This window comes from Polypterus senegalus, chromosome 3 (genome assembly GCF_016835505.1).
Source record: "Polypterus senegalus isolate Bchr_013 chromosome 3, ASM1683550v1, whole genome shotgun sequence".
Classification (NCBI taxonomy): Eukaryota; Metazoa; Chordata; class Cladistia; order Polypteriformes; family Polypteridae; genus Polypterus; species Polypterus senegalus.
The window spans coordinates 74,297,611-74,313,167 of NC_053156.1; the positions used below are offsets into that span (position 1 = coordinate 74,297,611).

General features: G+C 36.6%; 1 protein-coding gene across 1 annotated transcript; it reads right to left on the minus strand.

Annotated features, from left to right (window-relative positions):
* Nucleotides 1-9,358: 9,358 nt before the first annotated feature.
* Nucleotides 9,359-10,360, minus strand: LOC120526532 (trace amine-associated receptor 13c-like). The gene has a single exon (XM_039749697.1). The coding sequence runs from the start codon at nt 10,358-10,360 to the stop codon at nt 9,359-9,361; it is 1,002 nt and encodes a 333-aa protein (XP_039605631.1).
* Between the last annotated feature and the right edge of the window lie 5,197 nt (nt 10,361-15,557).

The window sequence follows — 15,557 nt, forward strand, 5'->3', positions numbered from 1 at the left end:
AATTCTAATAAGGTTTCTCTCACCATAACCCTCTCCTTCCTCTGTTTTAGCCAAATCTGCCCCCATCATGGAGACTATTCAGTAAGACCTCTGCTCTTGCCTTGTGCTGGTCAGTCTTTTACTTAAAAATTCCTTCTATTAATTTATAAGTGAAGTAAGTCATACTTATTGGCCTATAGTTACGTGTATTTGCTTGGTCACCCTTTTCATATTGCAGGACAAGAACAAGAAAAAGTTAAGTTTAAAGTTTTCTCTATTTTTGAGTGAACTGGTAGCTTTGAATTTTCAGTACATTTTTTTTAAATGAACTGTATTGAACTGAGAAATTTTTTTAAGGCTCATGCTTGATCCTGCCTTAACAACTCAGCAGCTACATTCCAGTCAGGTCAGACTGGTTCAGTGCATTACCACACCCAAAATACGATGAAACAGATTGGGATCTCAGTTGGCAACCTCCCAGCCAAACACGTGGTCCAGTCTCACCCTCCAGAAATGACCATCTATCTGCCACAGCCAGGTGTTACATGGTCATCCCCTTGGTTTGGTCCAGCCACTTGGGTCCTCAGCAACGGCCTTAAGGAGGGCTATTTTTTTTTTTTTAATAGTGTCACTTAAACCTTGCTTAATTTATAATTATTGGACATTTTCAGGATGTCTGAACATATAGGAAAGCATGTGAAAATATAAAAAAGTAATGTAGGTGAATTATGTTTACAAGCAATAGAGGGTCATTTAGATAACCTCTGATACAAATGTTTCTTTCTTGTGATTGTAGCTTTACTTTGTAAAACTTTTGTTTTTTATCACAGTATTTCTTTTATTTTTTATGTGCCTGATCGCTTTTGCATATTCATTTGCAACAATAAAGATTCTAGAATAAAGAGCCAGCAATACAGAAAATGGGAGCAGAATGAAAATAGCAGATCTAATGTACTAAGTATGGGATCCTCCACATACAGTTGTGCTTGAAAGTTTGTGAACTCTTTAGAATTTTCTATATTTTTGCATAAATATGGCCTAAAACATCATCAGATTTTCACTCAAGTTCTAAAAGTAGATAAAAAGAAACCAGTTAAACAAATTTTAAACTGAGGGAAAATATACCAATAATTATTTGTTAAGGATCTCTTTGTATACCACGTTGTCAGTTCAGCACTACGGTTGTAATATGACCAATCTGTGCGAACTTACACTTGAGCATGCAACATATAGTTGGCCATGTGAAAAGCAATCCTGCCTCAAATCAATGGCAACCATTTGTAGGGTCTGTCCCTGAGACTTATTAATTGTCATCGTGAAGCAGAGCCTTACTGGAAATTAGAGGCATTTGAATTGAAATGGGAGATCAGAGGGTATAACGGGGATGCGAGGAATAAAAACTCTCCCATGAGCAACTGCCAGTAAAAATAGTAACCTCAATTAGGTTCTTTTGCAGACACGTGACCTGAAGTCTCGTGCCGTTACAAAGTTTCGGTGGCTGTAAGTTTTTCAGTAACATTATTGGTGTCCCAACCTTCAAAATTAGATTATGCTCAGGAGTGCCTGGAGGATTCAGAGTGTGGAGAAACTCTAGTGACAGAGTGTCTATTAACTTGTGGATTTTTCTGTGAGTATTTGGCGGCAGCGTCACAAAGTTGTTTCCGCAAGACCGTGTTAGCTGCGGAGCTCAGCTCGGAGTGAACTGAAGTGAATGAAATGAGGTAAATGGGAGGGGAGATGATGACGTGACTCCCCCACCTGCCTTAACTCTCAATCCCTCCACAAACACACAAACACAGTCTCTCGGATCTCAACATTCCTTTATATAAATCAGTAAAGGAGAGAGGACTAAACACTAAGGAAAAAGAACGGCAAGACCGCGTCAGCTGTGGAGCTCAGCTTGGAGTGAAATGAATTGAATGAAATGATGTGAATAGAAGGGGAGATGATGATGTTACTCCCCCACCTGCCTTAACTCTCTATCCCTCCACAAACACAGTCTCTCAGCATGACAAACGCCAGCGGCAGCGTGTCTATGAAGTTAATTTAAAGTTAAGCTTTACACCTTGCTTTCCTATTCGTTTGCATAAGCACAGTCCTTCACCAGCAATTTTAACTCCATTACACCAATTTTAACTCCATTACAAAGTGATCAAAAGTCTTGTTTATATCCTGCATCTTTTCATTAAACTTGTATCTCGCGAATATCGGATTCGTCGTAGGCATGACAAACGCCAGCGGCAGCATGTCTATGAACTTAATTTAAACTTAAGCTTTACACCATGCTTTCCTATTGATATGTCCTCAAAGGCTTGTTCACCTTCAGAGGGTTGTTCCTCTCTTACTGCATCAATAAACAGCTCGTCTTCCTCTTTATCTGAGACTTCACACACTGCATGCACAGGTTTACCTTTCCCAGTCCTGCAAACTATAGCGAATTGGTTCAATTTACCACATTTTTTACAGTCTTCCTTTAGCTGGACATTGACTTTTTCCACCGTGTGCTTTGTTTCCGCAGTAACTGCACTTATGAATATGCTTGTATGTGTCACTCGCTTCAAATTCTTTTGCTGCCTTCTCAATTGTGTTTTTGTTCAGCGCTCTTTGAGCTCTTGCTTGTTCTCTGCGTACTGCGTTCACAGTCAGTTCACGTGAGCCGCTACACAAAGAGTACATACATCGAAGGTTCTCAGCTGTGTTTGTGCTATCTTGTGCGATCTTGCGATGTCCACGGCTTTATTTAATGTTAGCTCAGACCCGGCACTTAAAAGTTTCTCTCGCACTTTCGCTGAGTTTGCGCCAAACACCATCTATCCCTGACCATCTCATTTTCATTTGCATAAGCACAGTCCTTCCCCCGTGAATATTTAGCGGCAGGGTGTCTATTGGATTGCTGCTGACAGACGGCCTTATATGGGCAGGCACTCAATTACTTGGGAGGCGTGATGATGCAAGACACAACTCCGCCTCACACGGCGACCGAGCTTCAGGCTATGGCCGTATATATGTACGTAAGTAGGTTCCAGTTATGACATTTACGCATAGAATTTCGAAATTAAACCTGCTTAACTTTTGTAAGTAAGTTGTAAGGAATGAGCATGCCAAATTTCAGCCTTCTACCTACACGGGAAGTTGGAGAATTAGTGATGAGTGAGTGAGTGAGTGAGTGAGTCAGTGAGTGAGGGCTTTGCCTTTTATTAGTATAGATTAGGCAAGCCCTTGATGGTGATGGGCAGGTGGCCCCTCCTCTTGAGTAACGACTAGTGTTGGAAAGAGTACTGAAAATTTGTACTTAAGTACAGATACTGTTACATTGCTGAAATAATATTCAATTACAAGTAAAAGTACTAGTGTTAAAAAAGTACTTAAGTAAAAGTACAAAGTACTCTTCTCAAAACTACTTAAACAACTAGTTACTTTTTTAGCCATTGATATTTAATGAATTATCAAAAAACACTGAATCAAATCGGAGAACCATGTAGAAAACAGCAACTACAAATATTTCTACATTACTGATGAAGAATATGATTGGATCAAATTCAAGAAATATGTGTTCTAAACAAATAAAGATTAAAAAGGAGTTTTGCCTGTAGTATGAACTTTTACCAGAGCACAGCCAACAAACAGCTGGGCAAGGGTCTTAAAGCCTTGGACATAACAAACATGTTTTGGACAGTTCACTTTCTGAACCTTTTGTTAAGTTTCAGCAAAAGTTGATTTTCAAATTTCACAGAGTCTATCCGGCTTTGTTTGGATGTGAATAGTAGACCAGCACAGCTAAAAAGCCATTCACATGCAGCTGATGCAGGCAGAGCTGTGTTTAGCTTAACAGACAGCTTCTTGATGGCTGGGAAGGAGTGAAGCAGCTCCATGCTGTCCGAGGAACATGCAAGGTAACGATCAAGCTCAACGGGACTTTGCAACATTCTGGAGAGTGGTATGGAGAAGAAATCATCGTCATCAGATGACTCTGTTTGCTGATGCTCACTCTCATGCTCCATGGTTTCAAGATGTTGTTTCAGGTATGTCAAGGCTGCAATTGGAACACAATTACTTTAATTTATGTGACTATTTTTAAATATCCACAGTTAAATTACTTTGTAGATAAATCACAACAAATTATACTTTAATATTTTGAGGAACTCAGTAACAACCTTTTAGGCTTGTCATGACTGAGATATAACAACATATACACACTTATACCAGTGTGCAGCCATAGCAACATGCAAATATATAAATTTGAACTTACCAGCCTCTATGATATCTGCTCTGTCAGTCCAGGAGGTCTTGAACTTGGGTAAAAGGACAGCAGCAGCAGCCAAGTCTGGATCCTCCATCATCTGTCCAAAATGCTTCTGCCAGTCATTTTGCAGGGCTTTGATGAGTGGCATGCAGGTCTTGCTTGATGTCTCCAGCCTGTTCAGTTTTGATAGAAGTTGGTGGATTACTGGCAGCAGCCATCCCATGTAGGCACTGGACTCTGACTGGAGAATGTTTGAAGCTTTTACTAGCAGCTTCATGGTGATACAATACTCCCAGAGGAATGCAACTTCTGTAGGAATCAACCTGGAAGATAAAATGTGTATAACATAAACAACTAAGCCAATCATGACTTTAATAGGGAGAGACTGCATACATGGTATTTAACATTACTCACATTGTAACCTTGAATTCGTCACATACATCTCCTCATGGCATCTTCTCCCTTCTCATCAATGATGCGTATTATTTTTTCAATGGCAAGATAGGTTGAATTCCACCGTGTTGCACAGGGACGGATGATCTGTAGCCCACACTTGTCCTCTACCACTTCACTAGCCAAATGAGATCGCCCAGTTTTTGTTCCAAATGCCCTGGCATTTTGCAAAGGTTACATGGAAAAGCCTTTTGTAGGTGTCATTCATGCACTCTGCAAGAGCTGCATCTGCTGCTGCCACAAGATTTAACAGGTGATACGCACATCGTTGATGTGGGGGTAGTTGATATTCCATACCAGAGTCTTCATCAAGGATTACACTTGTATCATGATATTCAATATGGTCACTCACATCAAGAGCATCCAAGTCTGCTTCATCTTCATCTACCTCTGCATCATTCTGTGCTCCAAACACATGGAAAGCTTTGATAAAGTTGGATCCACTATCAGTTGTCGTCCTTACAACTTTGTCTCTAATCTTGTATTGGCAATGGACATCATCAAGAGTTCTAGCAATCATGTCAAATTGGTGAGACCCTCTCAAATTTTTGCACGCTAGTGCTGCAGATCTTCTTTCCAAGCACTCTTCCTCTAGCCAGTGGCAAGTCACACCAAGGTAACTTTTCTGATGAGCTGACCAACAATCAGTGGTGGTTGCAACAAATTTGGCTTTACCCAATTCTACAATTATAGTTGTCTTCATGTCATCAGCAGCGTCACAGATTCTGGTACGAACGGTGGACCTGGAGATGACTTTGCTTTGAGGTTGCAATGTGGTAATTAATTCTTTGAAAGCTGGCTGTTCAACTACTACAAATGGCTGTAGACCTTCACATATGAAATCGATGATAAGCTTGTCAACAGTTGCTTGAGGGGCACATTTGCTTACAGCTGCCAACATCACATCTGGTAACTTGGCTTGCTTACTTATTGAGAGCTTGTTTGGTGTGGCTGTGGTCTTCCGTTGACGACTAGCTGATCTCACAATGATATCATGGTATTGATCAATTTTTGGTGGATGTTTCCTCTGGAAAGATTACAGAGAAATTATACAAAGGAAAATATAAATTATATCAGCCAAATTATATATCAGTCAGACTCTAAACCTCACATTACTACTTTTAACACTAAAGAAAAAACATAAAAAAAAATAATTCACTTAGAATAATTATTTAAGCTAAACTTTGATTGTTTAGAATTAAGTGTGGTAAATCTGTTTAATCATTAGAAACCAACCATACTTCCAAATTTATATTTTAGGGAGGTGGGGGAAATGAAATTTCTCCAGTCATACCCATTACCAGTACTGTCAAATATTGTGTATTTGGCCCCAGTGTGCAGAAATATTCAAAAATAAGAGGCAAATTTTACATAAATACTGCATGCAAAAAATGTGCTTTTTTTCTTTGCCCCAAATTGCGTGGGATTAGTATTATGTCTTTAAAGCTGAGACTTGGATAGCACCACAAGCCATTTTCATTCTGATACCTTAATGTCCGAGATTAAGGGCATCACTAAATTTTAGCTCTAACTATCATGGGTGCATAGCTGATATCTACTGACAGGGTCACGGGGGTCTGCTGGAGCCAATCCCAGTTTGCACAGGGTGCAAGGCAGGAAACAAACCCCAGGCAGGGCTCCAGCCCACCGCAGGGGATGAACACACACATCCACACACCAAGCCCACACTAGGGACAGTTTAGAATCGCCAATGCACCTAACCTGCTTTTAGACTGTGGGAGGAAACCGAAGTACCCAGAGGAAACCCACACAGACATGAGGAGAACATGCAAACTCCATGCAGGGAGGACCCAGGAAGCAAACTCGGGTCTCCTAACTGCGAGGCAGCAGCGCTACCCACTGTGCCACCATGCCGTTTGGGTGCCAAAATGTACAGTTTATTCCTACCACCAGAGAAACCTTCTTCGAAAATATCTATGGATATTGTTGATATTCTTCAAAATCATTTGAACCAGAAACCTCTAGTAATTGTGGAAAGATTTCATTTTCATAAATGAAACCAGGTGAGAGGAAAGTATAACCGAATACACCACGGAATATTGTTCCTGTTTTAAAAAATGGGAAAAACCGAAGTCCGCAAATGTGGGGGTTTTAAAGTTACAATTGATCTATTATTTCACAATGCTCAGTACCCCCTACCTTGCTTAGCAGATATTTTGCTTCTCTGTCTGTAAGTGAACATTTTACAAAGATTGATCTGGCACAAGACTATTTACAGATGGAGATTAATTTGTGTTGGCTTAAAATGTGTTATTACTTGCTCCTTACTGACTGCTGAAAATGTCTGATCCAGTTCAATTTCTTGGTTTGAAAATTTGGCCCAACTGAATTTTTAATTAAATAACCCTGCTCTAGAGGTCTGTGGTGTCGTTTCAGAGCATTAATGGCCCTATTATACCATATGAAATAACTCTGTTACCAGGATAGACTGACTTAGGACATCCAGGACAGATTGTGTTAGTCTATTGGTTGTTGTTCAGTACCAGTAAGCTCAAGCATCCACAGCTTGTACTGTGTTAGTATTTGATAGAGTTAAATACAGCAATTTCTGTCTTGATTTAGAGCTAAACATCTATATTTAAGTATACAAAGAAGTCTACTTAAGCTAATTGCTTTTCAATTCCAGGCAAAATTTCTCCTTGCTAATTTGTACAGTGTTCTGCAGTATACAGAAATTAGAATGAATATACTATATCCATAAAATAAAAGATAACCTTATTGAAAAACAGACAAGATTTTTTTTTTTTTTAATGAATAAGTATTGCTGTTTTTTTTATACTTTTCATGGAAGCTGCTGTTTTTGTCTGAGGCTCTAGTGAATAGTTTGCAGGTAAAATATAACCAAATCCATATACTGTACATGCACTCAATCTAATTGGGTTGATATTGGGGTGTAAATGGACCTGCTGTTGGAGCTACACCTAGTAATGCAAATCAGCAATGGAAAACAACAGTGAAGAAAATAAATCATACTAACACATACTATACATATATCCAGCACGAGTCCAAATACAAACCTGGACAGCACCAAGATTAAAAGCCAAGGTTTGCTGTACACATCAAATGTATACTTTTCTAGTTCTGCTACATTCAAAGAAGATACTTTTTATAGCCTGAAAGAATTAATCAGCCTTTAATAAATAATCCTTTTATTTATTTATTTTGCAATAATCTTTGGTGTAAAACAAAATAGTCTATATAAATTAATATAAATTAATTAAATAATAAGAGTGAAATTGATAATAACATCACACTAGAATGCAGGGAACAGAAACACTTTATACATGTAAGTAAATGTATGCTCAAATATATACATAAAGGATATATACTGTATATCATGGGGATTGTCTGAGCCATTAAAAAACAAATAGTGAAAAGTATACAAAAAATAGAATCTTTCCAACTCTAATTACTGTACATGGATGATATACATTACTTTTATTTACAGAGTTCACAAAACCTCAGATTTGATAAGTGGCATTAAAATATCAACATGGAAAAAAAAATATTAAGTGTTTTAAAATTTAATCAAGGTAGACTTGTGTAAATTGATTTTCTTTTCATCTTAGCTTAAAAAACCTTATCCAGGTATCATTAAAAAGTGAACCAGACGTGAATAGGATGCCAGGTTATTGTGATGCATTAACACAAATTGATTGGATTTGGATTGGATTAATGTGTGCTATCTCTTGTGGGAACCAGGGTTGCTCCAGCTGCCCCAACCCCAAAACAGACAGGCAGAGATGCGAGTTTCAGCACCAATAACACACTTTTATTTACATGGGGAAGTGCAGCACAATATAATGTAGCAATAACACCCAGGACAATACACAGTCCTTGCTTCTTTTCTCTTTTCCTCATTCCTTCTGCCTCCTCTCTTCTTTGCAAGCTTTGTCCTCCCCCTCCCGACTCTGGCTCCTCGACTGGAGTGAGGCAGCTCCTTTTATGTTACACCTGGAAGGGCTCTAGGTGGCTCATCAGGATTAACCGGAACCACTGCCAGGTATGAAGAAAACCCAATGTAGGGTTCTACAACTCCCCCTGGCATGCCCTGTGGGAAACTGTAGTGCCACAGCCACCCAAGAGAGCTGCCCATTAGCGTGCTGGGGAAGGTAGTGCCCTCTGAATGTGCTCCTCCCCGGTCCTTTTATCCATCTGGTGTCCTGGCTGGGCAATGGTCACAGCCACCCATCACTGTCTGGATGTGAAAGGAGTATCCAAAGACATTCCATGCGTACAAACTTCACACACATATTGACCAAATGGGAAATCCAAATCTAGTTCTTTGGGCTGCTAGACAGCTAAGGCATAAGTACATTAGAACTAACCTAAGCAGAAAACATTGGTTAATTTTATTATGTTTTGTTTGCTAAATACCTAACCAAGGAGAAGGGCTTATACTGTCGAATAGTAACGTCATTAATTACTTAATAATTAAAAAGCCAAACTTGTTTCTTTAGCATATCAAATACACTGGTATGTCCTTGAGGTATCTTTTCACTCCAAGGTTTATGTTTTATGAGGCATTTGTTGTCCCTTTATAAATACTCAACACTTTTCTTTTTTAAATTTGAGATCAAATATGTTGTTAAGGCCTGGAATTATTTAACCATTTGAATCATATGTTTTTAATATATAGAATTATTCAACCCTCTGGCAGAATTATTCTTTGTACAATTGTATGAGTGAAGAATGAGATTGGAATATTTTAAAAGTAATGATGAGCTTTAATGCCTTTCGGAACCATGGATAGAAAAAGCCATAAATTAAAGGATTAAAAGTTGAATTACTGTATGCTAGCCAAATCAAACCATCAAATGCAGTTGTTGGAGTCTGATAGTTATTGTAAGCATCGACCACAGTATCAGTAAAATATGGTGACCAGCATACAAGAAATACCCCCATCACAATACCTAATGTTTTTGCAGCCTTTTGCTCTCTTTTCCTTTTGGCCCTTTGTTTGCTTTCTTCCAAAGAAATTATTTTAAAGTCCCTGCTTTGAATTTGCCTTGCCTGCTTTCTTGCTACATTAAATATCTGTGCATATATGCAAATCATTCCAAAGCAAGGTATGACAAATGTCAAGGCATCCAATAAAGACCAAAGTTTATTGAACTGGATTATACATCCACCTTCACATGTTAACATAGGAACTACACTTTCCAGACCTTCATCATTGGCTTTAGAGAAGATTAACCCAAAACTGTAAAAAGCTGACATCACCCAAGCAATTGCTATAAAACAGCAGACTACTCCAATGCTTATTTTGTTTGAGTAATGTAAGGGATCACACACAGCAAAATAGCGATCAATAGCAATAAAGCCTAAATGGAAGATTGAAACTGTGCAAAAGAACAAATCAATGCAGGTGTGGAGCCTACAAAAGAAAGTTCCAAGATACCAACAGGTTTCAACAGTCCTGATCATGCTAAATGGAAGTACACACAGCCCCAACAAGAGGTCAGCAGTGGCCAAAGACAGTACAAGTAGATTGTGTGGAGAATGAAGCTGTTTAAAATGAGAGATGGAAATAATTACAAGGAGATTTCCAAATATTGTTGTTAGTACAATTATCAAAATTACTAAATACATTGCAGTTTTCATGCCAACAGACCTAGAAACTTTAACGCAGGATTTATTCAAGTTATCATAACAGTATTCCATTGGGTCCATCTTTTATTGTCCTACTTGTCTTTCTGTTTCCCCATTTATCTGAAAAAGAAATAGCCAAAAGAAATAAATCAATCAATAATAAAAAGTCATGGTGTAATTTCACTTAGAGCAATGTTAACTATACACTGCTGTGTCAGAAAAATAATCCAAAATAATTTCAAATAATAGATTTTGTTAGATTTAAGAAATGCATATATTAAACACAATGGCTCTAAAAAATGATGTATGCCTTGGTATTCTGCTGCCCTCTATCTAAAATATAATAAAATCACAATGCGAAAAACTATGTAGTACGAAGCTGTATGTAAGCTTTGTAATGTAAAACCCAAATTATTAACATCTGTTTTAGAGTAAGAATTAAACATATTAGTACAACTAAACATTTTGGTATTAGTAATATATAGAGTTTTATAAGTATTTTCATATTTACGGACTTTTAAAGTAAGGAAACCATGAAATAAATTGTGTAATGTTTATGAAATTAATTAACATAAATAATGACTATACCGTAAGGTATTTTGTAAGGAATCAATTGAAATATACAAAAGAAATAATTAATTTAGTGAGATAGGAAGCCATACACAGTAAAAAAAAAAATAAATAAAACAATGCTTTTGAAAAATGAATACATACAAAAAGACTTTTCAAATAATATGCTATAATACTAAAAATGTATAAATAGTCAACATGACAGTGTAAAATATGTACATAAATGCTTGTATAAATATGGTACAATTTGACTCCCTAATTTCTAACAGTTTATGTTTGACTATATAATCCAAATCCAATCCAATTCATCACAATAACCTGACATCCTATTCACATCTGGTTCACTTCTTAATGATACCTGAATAAGGTTTTTTAAGCTCAGTATAATATTCTGCAAACAAATTTAAAGCAAATAGCCTGTGTTATCTATTTGATTAGTTTGTAAATTTCATAAATCAAAATGATTCAACCCAAATCACCAGACAGTTATTTCTATTGAAACATAATCTTTAAAACAATATTTTATACAGTTTAAAACAACCAGGTGCATATTCTTTTTTTCACCTTTCTGAGCAGGGTGAAGTAGCACTACAAATATTCTGTAGTTTAGGTAAATACAGGCAATATTAAGATGTAATTATTATTTAGTAATTGCAATACATGGAATACATCTTTCTCTGTATTTTACTATATACTATATATATATATTATATATATTTTTATACGTATTTTTGAAGGCAATTATAAAACCTCTCTACAAAAAAGAACAAAAAATAAAGTATTTTCCTCTTTTTTGAAGTTGAAGAAAACAGAATGATAAGCAAAAAGAAACAAAGGTTTTACCTGGCAAGTGGTTGTGACTCCCTGTACAATATTTCTTTTTAATGGAATATGCGTTTGTGATGCACTCTTTTATAAGCGACATGCAAGCTAAAATTGGTTGGCTGTGACATGCTCATTGTCCCTGTAGTGTGCTGGGAATTCTCAAAAACGTATTGAACAATATTGTTCATTAAATAATTTACTTTCTGATTTCATACTGGTAATAGGAATATTCTGCTCAGGTTGATGTAAAAGGCTGCAGTTGAATTATTTCTGCACAAGTAAAACTGCATTCCTTTTTATGAAGCAGTGAAATTCATATGCTAGGTAAAAAAGAGATTAAGCATATTTTGTTAAACCAAACCGTGTAAAAAGTGTAAAGAATAAACAAAAATTTGAAAATTGGGAAGAAAATTTGTTCGTAGGGAAAATTGTTTCTAAGTTAATCATGCTTAGTTAAGATGTTTGTTTTTCAAATACAAAAAATTACCTTTTCTTTAGTGTGCATTAATGAGGATTAACATTAGACTATTAATAGGAAATTTAACGTCTTTCAAAATAAATTAGAATTGAAGCAATATTTAATTGAAATGAACATTTAAAAATGTGCAGTTGAGGGGACATCTGACATTAACAAAATTTTCTCTCATTTTTGATACTTTCTTTTACAATGAATATTTTGTCGTGATGAAATTGCTGCTTTCTCTAACCTGTGCAACAGTCTCCAGTGGATTCTGCGTAATTCCCAGGCCATCTAAAAGATATATCTCTCCTGGCTGTCCTGTGTCTAAGTTTAGTTCTCCTCGTATGGAATGTACTAATCAAGTCCTCACTAAATGCCAAAATACTTCAATTGATTCCTCTCAGGCTTTCTGGATTGCCAGATTTGTCACCTTAATATGAAATGTGAGCCTAGTAACATTTTATGTGATCTTAACTTTGGAAGCTAATACTTGTATTTATAATTATGGCGATATTATTAATAATTACAAAAGCTGATAACTTTAGATGAGGATAAGGATGTAGATTGTCTGCTAAATCAGAAGAATGCCATTTGTATTTTATGCAATTCCCACAATATCATGACCAATGCATCGATTTCCTACTCAGTCTTAAAAAAGTTTTACAGTTGTTCTTCCCCTATTTGCATAGCATAACGTATACCTTGTGATATATGGCCGGCAATTCATCCTGGCCAATACCCCCAAGATGGAGCCCTCCTTGCGACATGGAGATGCCCCGAATTCCAGCAGGGCATCATGGTATGTGGAGTTTTAATGCACAGCCCTGCTGGATAAAGTCGGGGCTGCCAGGGGACGCTGCAGGGAGGCCCAGAGACATATATTTTCAATACAGCCGGAAGTACGTCACAGTCACAAGGACGGAAGAAATAAAGTACTTCTGGGCTGAAGTAAAAAGAGGAGTTTTTCACCTGACCCGGAAGGGCTGAATAATCACATGAGGGATCTGAAGCACTTCCGGGTTAAGAGATATAAAAGGACTGTGGGAAATCCCAGCAAGTGGAGCTGAGTTGGGAGAAAGGGAACAATGCGTCTGGGAGTAAAGGATTGATTATTGTTATTATTATTGTTATAGTTTATGAGTATTGTGGAGTGGAGGGTGCTTTGTACACATTATTGTATGAATAAAGTCAAGATTTGGACTTTTATCTGGCGTCTGATCTGAGGGTTCAAGGGGACAACCGCGCCCCCTATCTGTCACAACCTATACAAAGCATACCAAATTCTGGGACAAATAGTATGCAACAGTGACACCTGGACGTCATATTTTGGCAAAATGTCTTAGAAATGTTGAAGTATGCAGTCATAAGCTTTCTGCAGTTTTCCAAAACATATGTAGACAAGACTGTACATTTCTTAAACATTTCTGATACTTATATAATGAAAAATACTGATCAAAACTGTTCCTTTGGAAATGTGCACATTGCTATTACTGAGTATGAAATTCAGCTATTGGCTGGAGTCTGTATTCCAGCATAAACGTATAGACTTTAACTGGTAGGCTGAAGAATTTGAATTCTCACTAAATGCAAATCACTCTCTGACCAACACATTCTACAAATCTCCAGGAACTGTTCTCACCTTACACTCAAGTATAGAAAATGCATGTTAACCAAGACAACCCTACAGCATTTGGTGAGTTCAGACTATCTGTAATAATCCCACCTACTACTGTGTTTTTTTGGTGATTAAACACACACAAGGCCATAATTAATATGATCACAAGAACCTACTTTTCAGCCTCAGAATTGGAACACCACACAATTATTGAGTCCATCATGAACTTGTTTTTATTTACAATAGTATTTAAGGAATATATGAGGCCAGCTGTCTGAAAGATTTTGGTCTTAAGAGCTAATATAAAATGCCACCAGTGAAGAAAATAATCAAGGTTTTGTGAGGACTAGAAATATGATTATGAAAATCAGCCAATAGTTCTCAAATAGTAGCAAGTATAAAACTGAATAGTTTAAAAAAACAATAAAAGTTTTGGAATAGCTTAGTCCAGCTTTAAGCCTCAGCCACTTAAGGGGCTGTGGTGGAACCATAAAGGATCTGTACATAAATTAAAGTTTTAAAACATCAATTAGCTGTTGTAAAGAGGTCCAGATTCCCTCAATACAATGTAAGTGGCTAATAAAAGAAAATGATTACTTCAAGTTATATCAGCTAAAGGTGATCAATAAGCTGATGAATCAAGGAGCATAGTGTTGTAACCATATTAGTATACATATTTGTATTGTTTGATATGGGGTCCTCAAGATGATAAACCCTTTGAATAAAATGCATTAATGCAGTTTTGCCTTATTGTCCACAATCATGACAAATATGCCTACCACAGAGAGGTCTAGATGTCAAATGATAGTTTCTTGTAATGAGTGAATGAATTGTTGAGATAATGATTTATTTTTTCAGTACACTAAACTAAATGATTTGTATTTCTTTGTTGAATATGGGAAAATGGCCATCTTTAGTCATCATTAACAGTTGGAACCAGCAAAATATGAACTTTAAACTAGATGTTTACTCATGTAAACATGCTGAAGTGAAATTGCTTGGTTGCAGGATACATGCCTGTGGTCAAAAGCCTGAACAGTAGGTAAATTTAACTCATTTTGGTATGACTGGCTAAGGCAGGAGTCTCTTGTTCTTTGAAGGATGATAGAACACCAACTTGACTATCTGAATTGGTAGCAACAATTAAGTGGCTATATGTGTTGCGCAATCTCCTATACAGTTATTTAATATCTCATTGTGGCAAATGTACAATATGTATAATCCTTGTGTGTGTTGGTTTACTGCAGGAGTCCTTGTTTTGCCTTACATTCTTAGTGATTCTAAATTGACACAGACAGATTCAGATATCTTCAGTTTGGGAAAAATGTGGTTTCATTTTTGTAATTACAACAAAAATAGTCAGATTTGTTAAAACAATTGTTTCTTGAAAATTAACTTGAGGTACAATTATGCTATGAAATGTCTGTGTTTTTATGCCCGTAACAGAGTGCATTTAGTTTTTTACATATGGCTTCATCACCCTTTGTGAGCACTAGGATATTGTTACTTATGTCCAGATATGAAAAGCCTCTTTTCACATTACTTTAAGCATTTTCATAATCACACGCTTCAATTAACATTAAAAGTTAGAGGAAAAAGTAACTACAAGTCTTCTACTTTTAGTGTGTACACAAAATCATTAGTACGTCTTCCATTTATCTACTAAATTTTTCATTTTGGTTAGCTTGTGTTGAAAGGAGGTTTTAGCAGAAAAATAAATTCCTTACTTTTGATGATTCAACATTTAAGCACATATAAATCTTTTTTTTTTGGTTAAGAAATAAGTCTTCTTTTCATGT

Bases quoted from the DNA above. Each gene is read 5' to 3' on its own strand.
- LOC120526532 (XM_039749697.1), bottom strand. From the start codon at position 10,360: ATGGAATACTGTTATGATAACTTGAATAAATCCTGCGTTAAAGTTTCT.